At 51.7% G+C, this 22210-nt stretch overlaps 1 protein-coding gene across 1 annotated transcript in view; it reads left to right on the top strand.

The window, feature by feature from the left end:
• The window catches only part of KHDRBS1 (KH RNA binding domain containing, signal transduction associated 1), a 30904-nt gene extending 8985 nt beyond the window's left edge, over window positions 1-21919 (top strand). Inside the window, exons 2-10 of the mRNA XM_064172414.1 lie at window positions 3776-3903; window positions 5685-5801; window positions 6755-6901; window positions 9978-10114; window positions 11000-11225; window positions 11691-11758; window positions 12030-12088; window positions 18220-20104; window positions 20155-21919. Coding sequence (XP_064028484.1) covers window positions 3776-3903; window positions 5685-5801; window positions 6755-6901; window positions 9978-10114; window positions 11000-11225; window positions 11691-11758; window positions 12030-12088; window positions 18220-18317 — 980 coding nt within the window. The 3' untranslated portion in view covers window positions 18318-20104; window positions 20155-21919. The remainder of the gene's footprint in view (window positions 1-3775; window positions 3904-5684; window positions 5802-6754; window positions 6902-9977; window positions 10115-10999; window positions 11226-11690; window positions 11759-12029; window positions 12089-18219; window positions 20105-20154) is intronic.
• The last annotated feature ends 291 nt before the right edge of the window (window positions 21920-22210 follow it).

Here is a 22210-nt window from a genome sequence, read left to right as displayed (position 1 = left end):
GACTTTCATCAGGCAGACTGCACTCTGGAGTGTCTCTCAGGCAGGTTTCTCTTTATTGGGGTTGTTTGCACCTTAACTACAACTCCTTAATGTCAGGGTGCGTTGGCACCACTAATTAATTTACTGCTCCTCAGCATCACCCTTGAGAGCCTGCCTGGTGTGCTGCTGGCCACTGCCTTAGCACAGCTGTGTGCAGCCCTGAGAGCCTGCCTGGTGTGCTGCTGGCCACTGCCTTACAGCTGTGTGCAGCCTTGAGAGCCTGCCTGGTGTGCTGCTGGCCACTGCTTTAGCACAGCTGTGTGCAGCCCTGAGAGCCTGCCTGGTGTGCTGCTGGTCACTGCTTTAGCACAGCTGTGTGCAGCCCTGAGAGCCTGCCTGGTGTGCTGCTGGCCACTGCCTTGGCACAGCTGTGTGCAGCCTTGAGAGCCTGCCTGGTGTGCTGCTGGCCACTGCCTTAGCACAGCTGTGTGCAGCCCTGAGAGCCTGCCTGGTGTGCTGCTGGCCACTGCCTTACAGCTGTGTGCAGCCTTGAGAGCCTGCCTGGTGTGCTGCTGGCCACTGCCTTAGCACAGCTGTGTGCAGCCCTGAGAGCCTGCCTGGTGTGCTGCTGGCCACTGCCTTGGCACAGCTATGTGCAGCCCTGAGAGCCTGCCTGGTGTGCTGCTGGTCACTGCCCTGGCACAGCTGTGTGCAGCCCTGAGAGCCTGCCTGGTGTGCTGCTGGCCACTGCCCTGGCACAGCTGTGTGCAGCCCTGAGAGCCTGCCTGGTGTGCTGCTGGTCACTGCCTTACAGCTGTGTGCAGCCCTGAGAGCCTGCCTGGTGTGCTGCTGGCCACTGCCTTAGCACAGCTGTGTGCAGCCCTGAGAGCCTGCCTGGTGTGCTGCTGGCCACTGCCTTAGCACAGCTGTGTGCAGCCTTGAGAGCCTGCCTGGTGTGCTGCTGGTCACTGCCCTGGCACAGCTGTGTGCAGCCCTGAGAGCCTGCCTGGTGTGCTGCTGGTCACTGCCTTGGCACAGCTGTGTGCAGCCTTGAGAGCCTGCCTGGTGTGCTGCTGGCCACTGCCTTACACACAGCTGTGTGCAGCCCTGAGAGCCTGCCTGGTGTGCTGCTGGTCACTGCCCTGGCACAGCTGTGTGCAGCCCTGAGAGCCTGCCTGGTGTGCTGCTGGCCACTGCCCTGGCACAGCTGTGTGCAGCCTTGAGAGCCTGCCTGGTGTGCTGCTGGTCACTGCTTTAGCACAGCTGTGTGCAGCCCTAAGAGCCTGCCTGGTGTGCTGCTGGCCACTGCCCTGGCACAGCTGTGTGCAGCCCTGAGAGCCTGCCTGGTGTGCTGCTGGCCACTGCTTTAGCACAGCTGTGTGCAGCCCTGAGAGCCTGCCTGGTGTGCTGCTGGTCACTGCTTTAGCACAGCTGTGTGCAGCCCTGAGAGCCTGCCTGGTGTGCTGCTGGCCACTGCCCTGGCACAGCTGTGTGCAGCCCTGAGAGCCTGCCTGGTGTGCTGCTGGTCACTGCCTTACAGCTGTGTGCAGCCCTGAGAGCCTGCCTGGTGTGCTGCTGGTCACTGCCTTGGCACAGCTGTGTGCAGCCCTGAGAGCCTGCCTGGTGTGCTGCTGGTCACTGCCTTGGCACAGCTGTGTGCAGCCTTGAGAGCCTGCCTGGTGTGCTGCTGGCCACTGCCTTGGCACAGCTATGTGCAGCCCTGAGAGCCTGCCTGGTGTGCTGCTGGTCACTGCCTTGGCACAGCTGTGTGCAGCCCTGAGAGCCTGCCTGGTGTGCTGCTGGCCACTGCCTTGGCACAGCTGTGTGCAGCCCTGAGAGCCTGCCTGGTGTGCTGCTGGCCACTGCCTTGGCACAGCTGTGTGCAGCCTTGAGAGTCTAGGATTGGAAGGAAGCCTCCAAGGGCATCTTGTCCAACCCCCCTGCAGGCAAGCAAGGACACCTCCAACTAGAGCAGGCTGCTCAGGGGACACATCAACAGGTTGCTCAAGGGCTCATCCAGCCTGGTCCTGAACACCTCCCTGGGCAACCTGTGCCAGGGTCTCACCACCCTCAACCTGTGCCAGTCTCTCAGCACCCTCACTGCAAACAACTTCTCCCTGACATCCAGTTTCAATCTCTTCCAGTTTAAACCCATTATTCCTTGTCCTCTCATGACAAGACCTTGGCAATAGTTCCTCTCCAGCCTTCCTGTAGGTCCCCTTCAGATCTTGGAAGGCCACTCCAAGGTCTCTTTCTCATCTCCAGGCTGCAGAGCCCCAACTCTTGTAGCCTGTCCTCACAGCAGAGCTGCTGCAGCCCTCTGATCACAGTTGTTGGAAGGGACCCAAAGAGATCATCGAGTCCAACCCTCCTGGCTGAGCAGGACCATCCAATCTAGCTCAGGTCACACAGGAACACATCCAGACAGGCATTTTTTTTTACCCCTCCAAGGGTGGTGACTCCACCACCTCCCTGAGCAGCCTGTGCCAATGCCTGACCACCCTTGCAGTGAAAAAATTGTTCCTCATGTCCAACCTAAATCTCCTCTGCTGCAACTTGAGGCCATCTACTCTTGTCACAGGCTCACAGGTGTTGGAAGAGACCCAAAGAGATCATCCAGTCCAACCCCTCTGCCAGAGCAGCACCACACAATCTAACACAGATCACAGAGGAATGAATCCAGACAGGCCTGGAAAGGCTCCAGGGAAGGAGACTTCACAACCTCTCTGGGCAGCCTGTGCCAGGGCTCTGGGACCCTTCCAGGCAAGAAGTTCCCTCTTGTGTTGAGCTGCAACCTCCTGTGCTGCAGCTTCCATCCATTGCTGCTTGTCCTGTCCCAGGGAGCAGTGAGCAGAGCCTGTCCCCCCCTCCTGACCCCCAGCCCTCAGAGAGTTATAATCATTTATTAGAGCCCCTCTCAGTCTCCTCCTCAACAGCACCTAGGGTCTGGGTCTGTGTGGACTCCATACAAGAGATTCCTCCAGCTGGTCTCAAACACAAGCACCAAAGCCTCAGATCTTTGCTGCTCCAGTTTCAAACCATTGCCTCTCATCCTTTCTCAACAGCCCCTCCCCAGCCTTGCTGTAGGTCCCCTCTGGATACTGCAGTGCAGCTGTGAGGTCAGAGGGGTTGGAGCTGGTTTGGTGTAGGTTCAGGAGCCCACACATGGGCACAGTGTTCGTGGTGGGGACAGGAGCTTGGGGAGTGGTAGGGGAAGGCACAGCAGAAGTGAGATGCAAAACTTGTGCTTGCAGTTTCCTCCTTTTAGCTGTTGGTAGGGGCTGGAAGGGACCTTGAAAGCTCATCCAGTCCAGCCCCCCTGCAGAGCAGGAGCACCTAGAGCAGATCACACAGGAATGCATGCAGGCAGGTTTGAGATATCTCCAGAGAGGGAGACTCCACAGCCCCCCTGGGCAGCCTCTTCCAGGGTTCTGTCACCCTCACAGGGATAAAAAAATCCCTCCTCATCTTTCCATGAAACTTCCTGCACCTCAATTTCTAGACCACTCTCTGCTGTTTCTCTTCATTATCCACTTTTGTGGCCTTCTGGAATTCCTAGGTGTGAAGGGAGGAAGAGGCAGGTAGGGCTGGCACTGCTGAGCTTGCCCCTGGCTATCAGATCCCATGAATGCAATGCTGAGTGTTCATCTATTGCCAGGGAAACCAGGAGGGAGGTGGTGGTGGTGGTGGTGGTGATGTCCTATCCTAATTCCTGCTCTCCTAATTCCAGCTGGTGCCTGTTTGAGGAATATTAAGCAGCCTTTCATTTGGTGGTTTTTTTTTTCCTCTTGTTTAGAGATTGAAAAGATTCAGAAGGGTGAAACAACAAAGAAGGATGAGGAGGAGAACTACCTGGATTTATTTTCCCACAAGAACATGAAACTGAAAGAACGAGTTCTGATCCCTGTCAAACAGTACCCCAAGGTGAGGGCCAGAAAAGACCTTCCTGAACCTTTGTGATTGGATTGGGTTCTGTGGATTCTTTTGGGTTGTTGGGTTGGTTTTCTTTTGAAGGGCTGCCTTGGAGGTGGCAGCTCTCAAACTCTCCTCAGGAGTTCTGCCTGCATCCCACTATCTCTGTGGAGTTATTTTCTCCTGGGCAAGATTGTTGGGGCTGATCCCAAGCTCACAGGATGTTAGGGGTTGGAAGGGACCCAAGGAGATCATCAAGTCCAACCTCCCCTGCCAGAGCAGGACCACACTATCTAACATAGATCACACAGGAACACATCCAGGCAGGCCTTGAAAGGCTCCAGAGAAGGAGACTCCACAGCCTCTCTGGGCAGCCTGTTCCAGTGCTCTGGGACCCTTCCAGGTAAGAAGTTCCCCCTTGTGCTGAGCTGGAACCTCCTGTGCTGCAGCTTCCATCCATTGCTGCTTGTCCTGTCCCAGAGAGCAGTGAGCAGAGCCTGTCCCCCACCTCCTGACCCCCACCCCTCAGATAATTATCAACATTGATTAAATACCCTCTCAGTCTTCTCTTTTCCAGACTAAAAAGCCCCAGGGCCCTCAGCCTCTCCTCGTAAGCCATGCCCTTCAGCCCCTTCATCATCCTCCTTCTGCTAGACTCTCTGCAGCAGATCCCTGTCCCTCTGTACAGGGTTAACCCTCCTGGGGGGGGGGGGAGTGATCTTGAAGCTGATCCCAGGTGGGCTTGACCCCTCCCCAGGGATGGGTCTGAAGCCACCAGGTGATGGTTGGTCCATTCCCCCTTCCTGTCTAAAGAGCCATAAAAGCAGGGGGACTTCCTGCTCTCTCCAAACCACCTTGTGGTGCTGATGGCCACCTGGTGAGGCAAAGAGCAGCAGGGAACAGCAGTGGTGATTCTGGCAGGCAGGGAAGGAGAGAGCAAGAAGTCCCCCTGCTTTTATGGCTCTTTAGACAGGAAGGAGGAGTGGACCAACCATCACCTGGTGGTGTTCAGACCCATCCCTGGGTATGGTTCCCCTTGACCTTGGGGGGAAGGGTCAAGCCCACCTGGGATCAGCTTCAAGATCACTCCCTCCAGGAGGGTTAACCCTGTACCCCCTCTTCAACTGGAGAGCCCAAAACTGACCACAGTATTCAAGATGAGGTCTCAGCAGGGCAGAGGAGAGGGGGAGAAGAACCTCCCTTGATCTGCTGGGCACACTCCTCCTAGTACACCCCAGGATCCCATTGGCCTTGGCCACAAGGGCGCATTGCTGTGCCATGGGTAACTTGTTCTCCACCAGCACCCCCAGGGCCCTCTCCACAGGGCTGCTCTCCAGATTTCTGATGATCTCTTCCATTTTGAGAGGGTCTTGGGATCAAGCCTAATTGGAATCAAGCTTAGCTGGGATCTAGAAGAGACCATTCCAGATGTAGAGCTTTCAGTTTTACCGTTAAGAGCTCATTTAACTCTTCAGCCTTGCTGGGGAATAGATGCTAGGGTTAAACACTTTGTGTCAGTTCATTTAACTTCCTTTGCTTGCTTTTTGGTGGAGCTTATTTTTCTTTACTTCTTCCTCTCCAAAAGAATGCTTTGGGACTTCAATTTTCTTGGGCATTTTACTCTTCACCTGATTTTTCAGCGAGGTGAAGTGAAAATGAGAGTGATTAAATTCTTCAGCCCTGAGATGAGCTTTTGTTAAGGCTGCTGAGCTCTGGAGCTGATTTTTACCTTGCTGTTTGGTTTTGGGTTTGGTTTTTTGTTGTTCTTATTATTATTATTTCTTCATTTACAGTTCAACTTTGTTGGAAAGATTTTGGGACCTCAAGGCAACACCATCAAGAGACTTCAGGAAGAAACTGGTGCTAAGATATCTGTGCTTGGGAAAGGTTCGATGCGAGACAAAGCAAAGGTGAGGGCAGCAAACTTCCAGGCACCCACTGATGCCTTTCCTCTTGCTGGGTGAAGTCACAGAATCCCAGCATGGATTGGGGCTGCAGGTCCCCTCCAACCTGAGCCATTCCATGATTCTTAAAGCCATCTGATGAACACAAGCATCTAAGAGTCAAGTTAAGAGGAAGCTTCTCTGAGACATCAAACCTCACGAGGTGGAAAAGAGTGCTCCGAGTAGAGGAGCAAGGAGGAGGACCACAGCTTGCACATGCTTAGTATTCTGGGATGGGGGTGGGAGGAAGTGACTACTGTCAATGGACTAGGAAAAATATCACCTGGAAAGGCAGCTCTGAAAGATAAGAAGTGCAGCTGGCATCTGAATGCTGTCATCATCTGTGTCCAGCCATGGCCACAAAGCTTGGAAAGATATTTCCTGTGAAGGGAAAAGGAAGAGAAAAGCTACAAGAAAAGTTCTTTCTTTGCATCTTGGTTAGTTTGAGGGAACTAATTTGGGGCTGTGCAGGCTGGAGAAGAGAAGGCTTGGAGGAGACCTTGGAGTGGCCTTCCAGGATCTGAAGTGGGTTACAGGAAGGCTGGGGAGGGACTATTGATGAGGGCTTGGAATGACAGGAGGAGGAGGAATGGGTTTGAAGTGGCAGAGGGGAGACTGAAAGTGGATGTTAGGGAGAAGTTGTTTGCAGTGAGGGTGCTGAGACACTGGCACAGGTTGCCCAGGGAGGTTGTGGAGCACAGAAGCACCCAATGTGATCAAAGATCACATTGGGTGCTTCTGTGCTCCACAACCTCCCTGAAGGTGTTCAGGACCAGGCTGGATGAAGCCTTGTTCTAGTGGGATTTGTCCCTTCCTATGGCAAGGGAGTTGGAACTGGCTCATCCTTGAGGTCCTTTCCAACCTAAACCATTCTCTGCTTCTATTCTGTGATTCTCTAACTCTGCTCTGCTTTATTTCAGGAGGAAGAGCTACGTAAAGGGGGAGACCCTAAATATGCTCACCTGAATATGGACCTGCATGTCTTCATTGAGGTTTTTGGACCCCCATGTGAAGCTTATGCTCTGATGGCTCATGCCATGGAAGAAGTCAAGAAGTTCCTTGTCCCAGTATGTCCATTGAGCTCCTTTGTGGAGGAGGTTGATGGGTTGGAGCTGGGGAAGGTTTGCAGAGTGCTGCAGGGGTTGATGTGTTTGAGGGAGCTTGGAGATAACAAACCTGTGTCAGAGAATTACTGAGGTTGAAACAGATCTCTGAGGTCAGGTCCAACCTATAACACAACACTGCCAAGTCCACCACTAAACTGCATCCATCAGTGCCACATCTCCACAGGTTTTCAATCCCTCCAGGCAGGGAGACTCCACCAACTCTCTGGGCAGCCTGTTCTAGGGTTTGAAGTCCCTTTCATGGAAGAAATTGCTCCCTGGGCAGCCTGTTGTAGTGTTTGATACCCTTTCAGGGAAGAAATTGCTCCCTGGGCAGCCTGTTGTAGTGTTTGATACCCTTTCAGGGAAGAAATTGCTCCCTGGGCAGCCTGTTCTAGGGTTTGAAGGCCCTTTCAGGGAAGAAATTGCTCCCTGGGCAGCCTGTTCTAGTGTTTGAAGACCCTTTCAGGGAAGAAATTGCTCCCTGGGCAGCCTGTTCTAGTGTTTGAAGGCCCTTTCAGAGAAGAAATAGCTCCCTGGGCAGCCTGTTCTAGGGTTTGAAGACCCTTTCAGGGAAGAAATTGCTCCCTGGGCAGCCTGTTCTAGTGTTTGAAGGCCCTTTCAGGGAAGAAACTGTTCCTCCTGTCCAACCTGAACCTCTCCTGTTGTAACTTGAGGCCATTTCCTTTCATCCTGCTGCTTGTTCCCTGTGAGAAGAGACCTGACTGTACCCTGGCACCACGATCTAGGAGCTGAGATCATAGAATCAGAGAATGGTTTAGGTTGGAAGGGATCTCAAAGCTCAGCCAGTTCCAAACCCATGCTACAGGCAGGGACACCTCCCACTGGAACAGGTTGCTCAAGGCCTCATCCAGCCTGGTCCTGAACACCTCCCTGGGAAACCTGTGCCAGGGCCTCATCACCCTCAACCTGTGCCAGGGCCTCATCACCCTCAACCTGTGCCAGGGTCTCATCACCCTCAACCTGGCCCTGTCCTCAGAGCAGAGCTGCTGCAGCCCTCCTGATGATGTTGCTTGGACATCAAAGATCACATTGGGTGCTTCTGTGCTCCACAACCTCCCTGGGCAACCTGTGCCAGTCTCTTCCCACCCTCACTACAAACTTCTTCCTAATATCCACTTTCAATCTCCCCTCTGCCACTTCAAACCCATTCCTCCTCCTCCTGTCATTCCAAGCCCTTGTCAATCGTCCCTCCCCAGCCTTTCCTGCAGCCCACTTCAGATCCTGCAAGGCCACTCCAAGGTCTCCTCCAAGCCTTCTCTTCTCCAGCCTGCACAGCCCCAACTCTCTCAGCCTGTCCTCGTAGCAGAGCTGCTGCAGCCCTCTGAGCATCTCCTCTGCCCTCCTCTGGACTCAGGCTGAAACCCCAGGGGTGGGTGGAACCCTGGAGTGGTGCTGTGGAGCAGGGAAGTGTGGAGGATGTGAGCACTGTGTGTGATTTCTATGAGTCTGCCACAGAGAGGAGGAGAAATTGCTCTGCAAAGTGTCTTTGAAGGAAAGAGGTCATCTTCAAGGAGCCCCTGGGAGGTTCCAAACCCCAGCTTGCTAAAGCAAGCCTTCAGCCTTGCTATTTAAAGTGTCTTATCCGTGGCTGCCTTCAAACAGCCTGTGAAACTTGGGGAGATGAGCAGAGGAGTCCCCATGGAAGCCAGCAGTGCTGTGAAGACACATCTGGTGGGAGCCTCCTTGCTTCCTGCTCTTGCTATGGCATCACAAAGAGCCTCTGAGCTAGGTCCAGCTTGGCTGTGCCTGGAGGGATCGAGTGGGCTCCGGTGGCTCTCTGCAGGGTCACCAAAGATATGTGCTGGTTCTTGAGCTGAGAGAACCTGCTGGAGCCAGGCACATGCTGAGTGCCTAAGAAATGGAACAGGACAGCCTGGATTGGCACATGGGGGTTTGCTCTTCAGCAAGCTGCAGCTCACCCTGGTCCTTCAGCGGTTTGTGCTGCCTGGGCTCGCTGGCAGCTGTGAGGTGCTGCAGGTGAGAGATGTTTTGCCTGGCTTCACCTCTCCACTCTCCAACCTTGGCAAATACATCTTCAAGAACTACAGAATTGTTTGGGCTGGAAAAGGCCTGGAATATTAAATACAGCCATTTAACCAAGCACTACCAAGTCTGCTGCTAAACTCTGGCCCTCAGCACTGCATCTTCAATCCCTCCAGGGATGGAGACTCCACCACCTCTCTGGGCAGCCTGTTCTAGGGTTTGAAGGCCCTTTCAGGGAAGAAATTGCTCCCTGGGCAGCCTGTTCTAGGGTTTGAAGACCCTTTCAGGGAAGAAATTGCTCCCAATACCCAACCTAAACCTCCCCTGGTACAGCTTGAGGCCACTTCCTTTCTTGTTGCTAGGAAGACCAACCCCCACCTGACTCCAGCCTCCTGTCAGGGAGCTGTAGAGTGCCAGAAGGTCTCCCCTCAGCCTTCTTTTCTCCAGGCTGGTTACCCTCTGCTCCCTCAGCTGCTGCTCACAAGCCCTGCTCTGGCTGCTTAGCTCTTCTTGGGAGTTGACTCCAGTGGGCTCCCCACTTCAGGAGGGACATAGAACTTCTTGAGAAGAGTCCAGCACAGAGCCACAGAGATGCTGAAGGGAATGGAACAGCTCTGTTAGGAGCAGAGCCTGAGGGAGCTGGGGCTGTGCTGCTGGGAGAAGAGGAGGCTGAGAGGTGACCTCAGCAGTGGTTATCAATGTGTGCAGGTGAGTGGCAGGAGGCTGCAGCCAGGCTCTGCTGGGTGATGCCAGTGCCAGCCCAAGGGGCAATGGTGGCAGCTGAGGCAGAGGAAGCTTCATTTAACTATGAGGAGGATTTTTTTCCCTGTGAGGGTGCCAGAGCCCTGGCACAGGCTGCCCAGGGGGGCTGTGGAGTCTCCCTCTGGAGATATTCCAGACCTGCCTGGCTGTGTTCCTGTGTGATCTGCTCTGGGTGCTCCTGCTCTGGCAGGGGGGTTGCATTGGGTGAGCTTTGGAGGGTCTCTTCCATCCCCTGACATGCTGTGATCCTGTGACTCTCTCCCTCCATTAGGACATGATGGATGATATCTGTCAGGAGCAGTTCTTGGAGCTCTCCTACCTGAACGGTGTCCCAGAGCCAACTCGCGGCCGAGGAGTCCCTGTGCGGGGAAGGGGAGCAGCTCCACCACCACCTCCACCTGTTCCAAGGTACCTTCCCCAAACCCACAGACCTGCAAACGTTGCTTCTGTGCTGCCAGATGAGGCTTGGACTCCTTGTTCTCACACATCAGCTGTTGGCCTTGACCTTGGCTTTTGGCCAGGGTTTTCTTGCCTTGTGTGGCGATGCTCTCGGCCAGCTGGCACCAAAGGTTTCATGTGTTTTGAGATGGAATCTGGGGCCAGTGGGATGCCTTCTGTGTCCCTTTGGATGCCTAAAATCAGTAGCTTCAGGAAGCAGGCCTTTCAAAAACTGGCCTGCAACATCATGGGTAGATTGATGGGGTCTTGCTTGCTGCTGGAGCCTTCAGCAGCAGCAGCAGTTTCCGTTCGAAGCGACCTTGCCCTGGAGTTAGAGGCTGGCATTGCTCTGTCACTGCTGTCGAGGCACTGGGATGAGGTTGGTGAGCAAAGTGGTGCTGGAGTGCTTGCTTCACTGCCTCTCTGTTAAGGAGAAAGGCTTTGCTTCTGAGTGTTTAGCTCAGGAGTGCCCCTGCTCATCTCACCGCTGACCTTCACAGGCCTGAGGTGGAGAAGTCCTTAGAGGTAAGTGCCAGAGGCTTGCTTGAAAGGCACTCAGAGAAGTGATTCGGCCAGAGGCTGCTGTCAGCCTTGTTTCGTTTATCTGTGCAGTGTCCAATGCAGCAGAGCCCTCACCCCAGAGGTGGTTTCTGTAAATCCTGCAGTGCAAGAACAGGGCCAACTCCTGGGCTGTCCTTCTGGGTGGAGGATTGGTGGCTGGGCTGATGAGCACTCTTTATTTATCAAGCTGCTGCCTTTGAAAGGAGGTGTAAGAAGCACCTGGGCTGCCCTCGGGGCTCAGCTCAGCTCCAGCCCAGCCAGAGCTGTTCACAATCCTTTCTGTCTTCTTTTCAGGGGCCGTGGGGTTGGTCCTCCCCCTCCTCCTCCTCCTCCACCTCGGGGAGCCCTTGTGCGAGGAGCCCCGGTGAGGGGTGCCATTGGCAGGGGAGCTGCTGTAGCCCGTGGAGTGCCTCCTCCCCCAGCAGTCCGAGGTGCTCCTGCACCCAGAGCACGTGCAGCTGGCATCCAGAGGATACCACTTCCTCCTCCTCCTCCTGCTCCAGAATCCTATGAGGAATATGTAAGAAAATCCTTTCTCTTCGGGGTGTTGTTTTGAATGCCAACTGCCTGACCCTGCCTTAGGCACTCAGTGTTGTTAAATGATCTTAAATGCATCAGGAGAGTGACCTCCAGTCACTGCTGTGGTGCTAGGTGCCCTGCTCTGCCTCTTTGATCCCCAAAGGGACTGTTAATACTCTAGATACAAGGTAAAAGGGGAGGTTTACCATAGAAGGAAATGGTTTAGCTTGGAAGGGACCTCAAGGATCATTCAGTTCCAAACTCCCTGCCATAGCAGGGACACCTCCCACTGGAACAAGTTGCTCAAGGCCTCATCCAGCCTGCTCCTGAACACCTCCAGGGAGGTTGTGGAGCACAGGCTCCTCTCAGAGCAGCTGCAGCCTGAGTTCAGTTTTACCATTCCTCATGCTCAGGCTTTACCCTCTGCTCCTTCCACTCACCCTGTTTATGTCATCATCCATTTCAGGGCTATGATGATGCCTATGCAGACCAGAGCTATGAGGGCTATGAAGGCTACTACAGCCAGGGCCAAGGGTGAGTTTGTTTGTCTCTGGTACTGAGCTTTATGCATGATCCTGGTTTCTTTTAAAGGAATGGAAACTCATTTCTGAGCTTGAGCTGTAGAGAGAGTGGAATCTCCCTGGGAAATCACTTTTGGGGGTGTCTCAGTGTCCTTGGCCATTCAGGACACCGTGGCCATGAGTCATGGTTTGGGTATTTTTGCTTCCCAAGTGTTTGTGCAAGTTGTGTCAGGTGAGGGATGTGATTCCAGCAGCCTGTGTAATCAGCCTAATTACTCTTCCAGGGACACAGAATACTATGATTATGGACACGGGGAGGCACAGGATACCTATGAACCTTATGGTATGTCTGGGAATGCTGTTCTCTTGCCTGGGAAGGGGCTGCACCTAGTTGGGAATTACCTGCAGTGCTTGAGCACAGTTGGGATTTGCTTGTGGCCTGCCAGCTGTTTCCCAGTGCCACTCCACACTGTGAGCAAAAGCTTGAGGAGAACCTTAAAGACTCCTCATGGTAGAATATTTATGTCCTAAAGATTCACAGAGTGGTTTGTGTTGGAAGGCACTTAAAATTCATCCACTTCCAACCTCCCTGCTGGGGGTAGGAGGGGTTGGAATGGACCTTTGAAGATCATCTGGTCCAGCTCCCCCTGCTAAAGCAGGATAACATAGACTAAATCACCCAGGAACACATCCAGGAGGGTTCTGAGTGTCACCAGAGATGGAGACATCCCAACCTCCCCAGGCAGCCTGTTTCAGTGCTCTGCCACCCTCAAAGTGAAGACTTTTTTCTTCCTTATATTGGCATGGTGCAGTTTATGTCCACTCTGCCTTGGCCTGGCACTGGGCACCAGCCCCAAACTCCCCTGCCACAGCAGGTTCATGGATGCACAAAATGGTTTGGGTTGGAAGAGACCTCAAAGCTCAGCCAGTTCCAACCCCCTGCCATGGGCAGAGACACCTCCCACTAGCCCAGGTTACTCAAGGCCTCATCCAACCTGGCCTTGAACACCTTTAGGGAGGGGACATCCAGGACCTCCCTGAGCAACCTGTGTCAGTGTCTCCCCACCCTCCCTCTAATAGCAACTCTCAATCTACCTTCCAGGCCTGCACAACCAAAGGCAGTCTGTGGCTTTTAGGCACTTTCCTAACTTGCTTGTCCAAAGGTGATGCTTTTAAATTTCCCTTTTCTTTTTCCTCTTGAAACAGTGGAAATATCTTTTCATGTCCTTGTAGCTTTAGATTGTTTTAAACTCTCTGGATTTCCACCCACAGTGCTGCTTTTGCTGGAGTCTGCTTTGCAGGGATTGTATTTTGTTGAGCCTGGTTTGAGCTCATGGTTCCATCTGCTTCCTCAGCCTCAAAAACCTGCTCACTGACTCCCTCCCCACCCCCATGCATTTGCTTGGAAAATGGATTTCAGGTGTCCCACAAAGGTCTCAATTTGGGGGGAGCAGTTTGGGCCAACAGGACCTGCAGGTAGTCCATGAAGTGTAACCAGCTTCAGTTACCTAAAGCTATCAACTTAGAGGGGTGAGAGACCAGTTTCTAGATCCACAGAAGGGTTTAGGTTGGAAGAGACCTCAAAGCTCAGCCACTTCCAACCCCTCTGTGCCATGGGCAGGGACACCTCCCACTAGAACAGGTTGCTCAAGGCCTCATCCAGCCTGGTCCTGAACACCTTCAGGGAGGTTGTGGAGCACAGAAGCACCCAATGTGATCAAAGATCACATTGGGTGCTTCTGTGCTCCACAACCTCCCTGGGAAACCTGTGCCAGTCTCTCAGCACCCCCAACCTGTGCCAGTCTCTCACCACCCTCACTGTCAAGAACTCTTTCCTAACATCCACTTTCAGTCTCCCCTCTGCCACTTCAAACCATTCCTCCTCCTCCTGTCATTCCCAGACCTTGTCAATAGTCCCTCCCCAGCCTTCCTGTAGCTCCCTTCAGATCCTGCAAGGCCACTCCAAGGTCTCCTCCAAGCCTTCTCCAGGCTGCACAGCCCCAACTTTCTCAGCCTGTGCTCAGAGCAGAGCTGCTGCAGCCCTCTCAGCATCTTGGTGGCCTCCTCTGCACTGGCTCCAACACTTCCATGTCCTGCTTGTGCTGGGGGCTCCAGAACAGCACCCAGGACTCCAGGTGGGGTCTCAGAAGAGCAGAGCAAAGGGGGATCCCTTCAAATACAACTCCAGGCTGGGTGGGGAATGGCTGAGAGCAGCCCTGAGGAACAGGCCCTGGGGGTCTGGGCTGAGGAGAAGCTCAACAGGAGCCTGCAGTGTAAGTGCAGCTCAGACACAACCCTGTGCAGTGTGGGCACAGGGCAAGGGAGGGGATTCTGCCCCTTGGCTCTGCTCTCCTCACACCCCACCTGCAGTCCTGGGGGCAGTTCTGGAGCCCCCAGCACAAGCAGGACATGGAAGTGTTGGAGCCAGTGCAGAGGAGGCCACCAAGATGCTGAGAGGGCTGCAGCAGCTCTGCTGTGAGCACAGGCTGAGAGAGTTGGGGCTGTGCAGCCTGGAGAAGGCTTGGAGGAAACCTTAGAGTGGCCTTGCAGGATCTGAAGGAGGCTCCAGGAGGGCTGGGGAGGGACTATTGACAAGGTCTGGGAATGAGAGGAGGAGGAGGAATGGGTTTGAAGTGGCAGAGGGGAGATTGAAAGTGAATGTTAGGAGGAAGTTGTTTGCAGTGAGGGTGGTGAGAGACTGGCACAGGTTGGGGATGCTGAGACACTGGCACAGGTTTCCCAGGGAGGTTGTGGAGCACAGAAGCACCCAATGTGATCTTTGATCACATTGGGTGCTTCTGTGCTCCACAACCTCCCTGAAGGTGTTCAGGACCAGGCTGGATGAGACCTTGAGCAACCTGATTTAGTGAGAGGTGTCTCTGCCTGTAGCATGAGATTGCAGCTGCCTGAGCTTTGAGCTCCCTTCCAACTTAAACCATTCTCTGATTCTGGCAGGCAGCTCTGAGCTTCCCCCTGGAGCCTTCCTCTTCTCCAGGCTGCACAACCCCAGCTCCTTCAGCCTCTCCTCCCAGCACTTGAGCCATGAGGAGCTCCCATGCAGGTGCTTCTACCAGAGATGCTTTTCCAATCCCAGATGGACTGAAGCAGGCAGCTGCTGTCACTAACTTTGCCTCTCTTCCCTGCCTTCAATGCCTTGGTTTGTTGCCTGCATTAGTCACACAGCACAAAGAGCCTTTTGTGCCTCCTGCTTGGGTAGGAGAGTGCTGCTCTTGTCTGAGATGTGAAGGCCAAAAATGCTCATTGTAGACTTGGCATGAAGTTGTCACAGCTAATCTGTTTTCTCCACAGTGATTTCCTTTTGCTCTCTGCTTTCATGGAAACAGAATTAGAGAAGTAAATTGGTTTGGAGCCAGGCTGGAGATCAGTTTGGATAGGTGGAAATGTCCTCCATGGTTTTTGGTTGTCTTCTGGGCCTTTGGATACTTTGCTTTCCTAAATTGATGGAGCTGGAGAGCAAGACAAGGTGTGGGAGTGGGAGTGGTGCAAGCACAAGCCCATGATGAAAGCTGAGTTTGGGTGGTTGAGGGTGGGGAGAGACTGGCACAGGTTGAGGGTGCTGAGAGACTGGCACAGGTTGAGGGTGCTGAGAGACTGGCACAGGTTTCCCAGGGAGGTTGTGGAGCACAGAAGCACCCAATGTGATCAAAGATCACATTGGGTGCTTCTGTGCTCCACAACCTCCCTGAAGGTGTTCAGGACCAGGCTGGATGAGACCTTGAGTGACCTGTTCTGGTGGGAGCTGTCCCTGCCTGTGGCATGGGAGTGAATTGAATTGGCTGTGGTGGTGGTGGTTGGATGTAGCAGAAGGGGCTGGGTGGTGCTGTTGTGTAGTGTCTCATCAGTGGGTTCAGCACTGGCAAGGGCTGCTCTGAGGATGCAGCAGGTGGTGTCTGGTTGTACATTTTCCTGTGCTCCTTCCCTTCTGCAAACACAGAGTCTCAATCTGGGAGCAGGTTGGCATCTGGAATTCCAGTCAGCCATGCTGCCATCCTGCACCAGGGCTGAGCCTTCCTTCTTGGGGCACAGTTAATCACAGAATCAACCAGCTTGGAAAAGACCTCTAGGATCATCAAGTCAATCCTAGCACCTAACACCTTCTGATTAGCTCATGGCACTAAGTGCCTCATGCAGCCTCCTTTTAAACACCTCCAGCCACAGCCACTCCACCACCTCCCTGGGCAGCCCATTCCAATGCCAATCACTCTCTCTGACAACAACTTCCTAACAACATCCAGCCTAGACCTCCCCTGGCACAGCTTCAGGCTGTGTCCCCTTCTTCTGGCCCTGGCTGCCTGGCAGCAGAGCCCAACTCCACCTGGCTACAGCCTCCCTCAGCCTCTCCTCACAGGGCTGTGCTCCAGGCCCCTCCCCAGCCTTGCTGCCCTTCTCCAAACACCTTCCAGCACCTCAGCATCTCTCTTGAATGGAGGAGCCCAGAACTGGACACAGCACTGCAGGTGTGGCCTGAGCAGTGCTGAGCACAGGGGCACAAGAACCTCCCTTGTCCTGCTGCCCACACTGCTCCTCAGCCAGCCCAGGATGCCATTGGCTCTGCTGCCCACCTGGGCACTGCTGCCTCCTCTTCAGCTCCTCTCTGCCAGCACCCCCAGGGCCCTCTCTGGCTGCTCTCAGCCACTCTGGCCCCAGCCTGTGCATGGGGTGGTTGTGGCCAAAGTGCAGAACCTGGCACTTGGCCTTCTAAAACTCCTGGCTTTGGACTGTGCCCATCTGTCCAACCTGCCCAGAGCCCTCCTGCCTTCAGTCCCCCACCCTGGCTGTGTTTAAGGGTGGTTTGGATGTGGTGCTTAGGGATATGGTTTATGGTGAATGTTGCAGAATAGAGTTACAGGTTGGACTTGGTGAGCCTGAGTGGCTTTGCCAACCTGCATCTTGCTGTGATTCTGTGACTGGGAAGGAGAGAAATGCTACCTGTAGCAGTCCTCTTAATGTTAGGCTCTGTGGATGCTGCTGGTGGTGTTGTAGGAGCTGCTGGAGGACTGTGGATGCTGCTGGGGCTGTTGTAGGTGCTGCAGGGGAGGTTGTAGGAGCTGCTGGAGGACTGTGGATGCTGCTGGGGGTGTTGTAGGTGCTGCAGTGGAGGTTGTAGGAGCTGCTGGAGGACTGTGGATGCTGCTGGGGCTGTTGTAGGTGCTGCAGTGGAGGTTGTAGGAGCTGCTGGAGGACTGTGGATGCTGCTGGGGGTGTTGTAGGAGCTGGTGCAGAGGTTGTAGGAGCTGCTGGAGGACTGTGGATGCTGCTGGGGCTGTTGTAGGAGCTGGTGCAGAGGTTGTAGGAGCTGCTGGTTGGCAGCCCAAGCGGCTGTGACTCTGACCTTGGCCGTGGCTGGCTGCCAGAGCTGCCCTGTGGGCTGGCTTTGGCTGTGTTGAAGTTAGTGACTCCTCAAGGGCAGCAGGTTTGGCCAGGCTGTCAGAGCTTCCCAGGGATCCCACACCAGTGGCTTTTCCCTGCTGGATGATGTGCTGCTAACCAGAGGGTCTGGGGGAACCACAGGGTTGTTTTGCAAAGCTATTTTGGGTGAAACCTCTGTGATGATTCACAGACTCACAGATTGCATCAGGTTGGAAGGGAGCCTCCAAGGGCATCTTGTCCAACAGGGACAGCAGGGACACCTCCAGCTAGAGCAGGCTGCCCAGGGACACAGCCAGGCTGATCTTGAATGTCTGCCAGGGATGAGGCCTCAGCCTCTGGGCAGCCTGTTCCAGTGCTCCACTGCCTTCATTGTGCAGAACTTCCTCCTGATGTCCAACCTAAATCTGCTCCCTGCTCCATTGCCTTTCATCCTATCACCCCAAGCCCTTCTAAATAGCCTCTCCCCAGCCTTTCTCTAGGTCCCCTTCAGATACTGAAGATCAGAGATTCATAGAATGGATTTGGTTGGAAGGGACCTTCAAAGGTCCAACCTCCCTGCAGTCAGCAGGGAGCCTCCTCTACTAGATCAGGTTGCTCAGAGCCTTGAATTCATCTCCAGGGATGGAGCCTCCACTGAAAACCTCTCTGGGCAACCTCATGCAGTCTTCCACCACCCTCAGGGCTCAGAATTTCTTCTGGCATCCAATCTAAATCTTTCTCTTCTCTAATTTCAAAACATATCCCTCTTTTTTTTCTCCCTCCCTCCCTGCTCTCTTTCCCTCTCTCCCTCCTTCCCTGCTCTCTTTCCCTCTCTCCCTCCTTCCCTGCTCTCTTTCCCTCTCTCCCTCCCTCCCTGCTCTCTCTCTCTCCCTCCCTCCCTGCTCTCTCTCCCTCCCTCCCTCCCTGCTCTCTCTCCCTCCCTCCCTCCCTGCTCTCTCTCTCTCCCTCCCTCCCTGCTCTCTCTCTCTCCCTCCCTCCCTGCTCTCTCTCTCTCCCTCCCTCCCTGCTCTCTTTCTCTCTCCTCCTCTTCCCCCCCCCCCCTTTTTGTGTCTTTCTTTGTTGTGTTTTTCTTTATCCCCACAGGTCAAGATGACTGGAATGGAACCAGACCCTCCCTGAAGGCTCCACCAGCCAGGCCAGTGAAAGGCTCCTACAGAGAGCATCCTTATGGACGTTATTAAACCACCACCACCAACAACAACAACAACAACAAAAGCAAACCAAACCAAACAAAAACCCCAACAAAGATGAGGGGGTGGAAAAAAATAATAACCCCCAGCAGTTATGAGCAAACCCAGAGTTGTTAACTGATTCTTGTACCTCCCAGGATTCCTGTTGCTTTACCCACAGCAGACAAGTAATTGTCTCCCTCTTTTTTTTTTTCCCTTCATGGCCCTTTTTTTTCCCCTCCTCCCCCCTCCTTTCCCCACTCCATCCTCACTTTGCATTCTGCCTTTTGTCTGTAGTCTTTTTAAAAGGAGGAGTTTCAACAGATTTAGAGGCCAAGGCTTTTATTTCTCTTTCCTTTCCCTGTGGTTTGTGGTTTTTTTGCTGTGTATTTTTTTTTAAGTGTGTAAATTGCTTTTTCTTTTCCTCTCTCTTTGTTGCTTAGATAAAAACCCAAACCCACAACTGTACCTTTTTTAATAAAACCCACAAAGCCCAAAAAAAAAAACCCAACCCCAAAAACCAACCCAAACAACCCCAAAAACAAACACTCCCCCAAACAAAACCAACCCTCCCCCTTAAAAAAAAACATGCAGGGAAAAAAAAAAAGGGTTAAAAAAGGAAGAATCAACCCCAAAATGTTCATGAAATGCTTTGCTTTTCAGTCTGATAAATGTTAACCTTTTCAGTTTGGGTTTTTATTTGCTTTAATTCACCCCTAAAAGCTGCTAGGTGCAGAATCCCCCCCCAAAAAGTAGGCTACATTTCAAAAGTCAGGATTGGTCTTGTTTGGTAGAAGCATTAAAGAAAAACCCAACCAAAACAACTCCCCCCAACAAAAAACAAAGCCTCTTAATGCTGAGGGCAAGCTGCCACTGTTTAAAAGTAACCTCAGAGGTCAAAGTAACCTTTTAAAACCCAAAAAAAAAACACATCCAGATGGTTGGGGAAGCTTAAGTTTCAATTTTAATACAAAGGAGCCTGAAAACAAATGAAATGGGTTTTGTTTTTAAAGGGGAAGAAAAGGTGAATGGACTTAAATTGCCTAAAGGTGAATTGACTTAAATTGCTTAAAGGTGAATTGACTTAAATTGCTTAAAGGTGAATTGATTTAAATTGCTTAAAGGTGAATTGACTTAAATTGCCTAAAGGTGAATTGACTTAAATTGCTTGCAGGTGAATTGACTTAAGATGCTTAAAGGTGAATTGACTTAAATTACTTAAAGGTGAATTGACTTAAAATGCTTAAAGGTGAATTGGCTTAAATTGCTTAAAGGTGAATTGACTTAAAATGCTTAAAGGTGAACTGACTTAAATTGCCTAAAGGTGAATTGACTTAGGTTGCTTGCAGCTGATTTGACTTAAGATGCTTGCAGGTGAATTGACTTAAAATGCTTAAAGGTGAACTGACTTAAATTGCCTAAAGGTGAATTGACTTAGGTTGCTTGCAGGTGAATTGACTTAAGATGCTTGCAGGTGAATTGACTTAAGGTGCTTGCAGGTGAATTGACTTAAGATGCTTGCAGGTGAATTGACTTAAGGTGCTTGCAGGTGAATTGACTTAAGGTGCTTGCAGGTGAATTGACTTAAGATGCTTGCAGGTGATTTGACTTAAGATGCTTAAAGGTGAATTGACTTAAATTGCCTAAAGGTGAATTGACTTAAATTGCCTAAAGGTGAACTGACTTAAATTGCCTAAAGGTGAATTGACTTAGGTTGCTTGCAGGTGAATTGACTTAAGATGCTTGCAGGTGAATTGACTTAAGGTGCTTGCAGGTGAATTGACTTAAGGTGCTTGCAGGTGAATTGACTTAATTCAATTCACCTTTAAGTAGCTTAAATTGCCTAAAGGTGAATTGACTTAAATTGCTTGCAGGTGACTAAAGTCAAGTCACCTTTAAGCCATTTAAGTCAAGCTGCTTAAAAGTGACTTAGGTTGCTTGCAGGTGAATTGACTTAATTCACCTTTAAGTAGCTTAAATTGCTTGCAGGTGAATTGACTTAATTCAATTCACCTTTAAGTAGCTTAAATTGACTAAAGGTGAATTGACTTAAATTACTTACAGGTAAATTGACTTAAGCCACTTAAAGGTGAGTTGACTTAAGCTACTTAAAGGTGAATTGACTTAAATTGCTTAAAGATGATTTGACTTAAGATGCATAAAGGTGATTTGACTTAAATTGTTTACAGGTGAATTGACTTAGGTTGCTTATAGGTGAGTTGACTTAGGTTGCTTATAGGTGAGTTGACTTAGGTTGCTTATAGGTGAATTGACTTAGGTTGCTTATAGATGAGTTGACTTAAATTGCCTAAAGGTGAATTGACTTAAATTGCTTGCAGGTGACTAAAGTCAAGTCACCTTTAAGCAACTTAAGTCAAGCTGCTTAAAAGTGACTTAGGTTGCTTGCAGGTGATTTGACTTAGGTTGCTTGCAGGTGATTTGACTTAGGTTGCTTGCAGGTGCTTTGACTTAGGTTGCCTGCAGGTGCTTTGACTTAGGTTGCCTGCAGGTGCTTTGACTTAGGTTGCCTGCAGGTGCCTTGACTTAGGTTGCCTGCAGGTGATTTGACTTAGGTTGCCTGCAGGTGCCTTGACTTAGGTTGCCTGCAGGTGCTTTGACTTAGGTTGCCTGCAGGTGCCTTGACTTAGGTTGCCTGCAGGTGATTTGACTTAGGTTGCCTGCAGGTGCTTTGACTTAGGTTGCCTGCAGGTGCTTTGACTTAGGTTGCCTGCAGGTGCCTTGACTTAGGTTGCCTGCAGGTGCTTTGACTTAGGTTGCCTGCAGGTGCTTTGACTTAGGTTACTTGCAGGTGACTTGACTTAGGTTGCCTGCAGGTGCTTTGACTTAGGTTACTTGCAGGTGACTTGACTTAGGTTGCTTTGACTTAAACCCAACTAAGTAGGTTTGCAAAAGAAAAAGCCACAAACCCACCCCAAACTTGACTTTTCCTTACGTGGGTTTTGAAATCTAGCCCCAAAAGATGCTGTGTTGAGAGGTGCTTGAGGCAAGCTGAAGTTTTGTCTTGTTAAAAATAAAAAGGGGGGACTCTGAGGTTGGTTCTGTCTGAAGAACTTTTAAAGGAGGTGGGGGAGGGGGAATAAACTCAATTTAGGTTTCCAGCTGTGGCTTTAACAGCCTTAACGTTTGATATTAGCTGACAGAGCGGTGCCTGAGTAGGGTTGGAGCTCTTCAACCCTTTCCTTCGGCTACCATTTGGGGCAGATCAAAGAATGCAAATGTCCCCAGCTGTCAGGATTAACAAACCCCCTCCCTACCCTTGGCTTTGTTTCAAGTGCATCTCAACACTGCCTAAAAAAAGGGACACTGCAGCTGAAAACAAAACCCAAAAGAGACAAAATTTAAGAGAAGGGGAGGGGAAGGAGGGGAGGTGGTGGTTGGGGCTGGGGGTGGGGGGGGAGAGAAATTCCAACCTTTGTACCTAGGATAAAGTCCTTTAACTGAATTTGTGCACTGTCCTCCCACTCTTGTTCTGGAAGATTTAAATGCTACATGTGTAAAGTCTGCCTAAATAGGTAGCTTAAAACCTTGTCAAAGGGAAACCAAAATTGTCTGCCGCAGTTTTGTCAATAAAGTTCAGTCCTTTTTTAATCAAATTCCATGTGATGAATTGTCCTTTTTTTTTGCCTTTTGTTTTATTTTTTCCCCAAGCCATTAAAAGTAGTCATTTTTTTTGTTATTGATGAGGAGGAGGAGGAGGAGCCACATAAATTTAACTGCTAGTGCTGTTTAAAACGTGGAGGTGTTTGAAAGTTAAGACCCAAAAGGTGAGGGTTGATTGTTTTGGTGACTCTCACAAAGTTTGCCAAGCTCCTGGCATGAGCTGGAGTTTTGGTTCTTTCTTTTTAGTGAATGAGAGGAGGGGGAAGAAAAAACAAACTTAAGTT

Source organism: Pogoniulus pusillus, chromosome 37 (genome assembly GCF_015220805.1).
Source record: "Pogoniulus pusillus isolate bPogPus1 chromosome 37, bPogPus1.pri, whole genome shotgun sequence".
Classification (NCBI taxonomy): domain Eukaryota; kingdom Metazoa; phylum Chordata; class Aves; order Piciformes; family Lybiidae; genus Pogoniulus; species Pogoniulus pusillus.
This window is presented reverse-complemented; position numbering and strand designations above follow the sequence as displayed.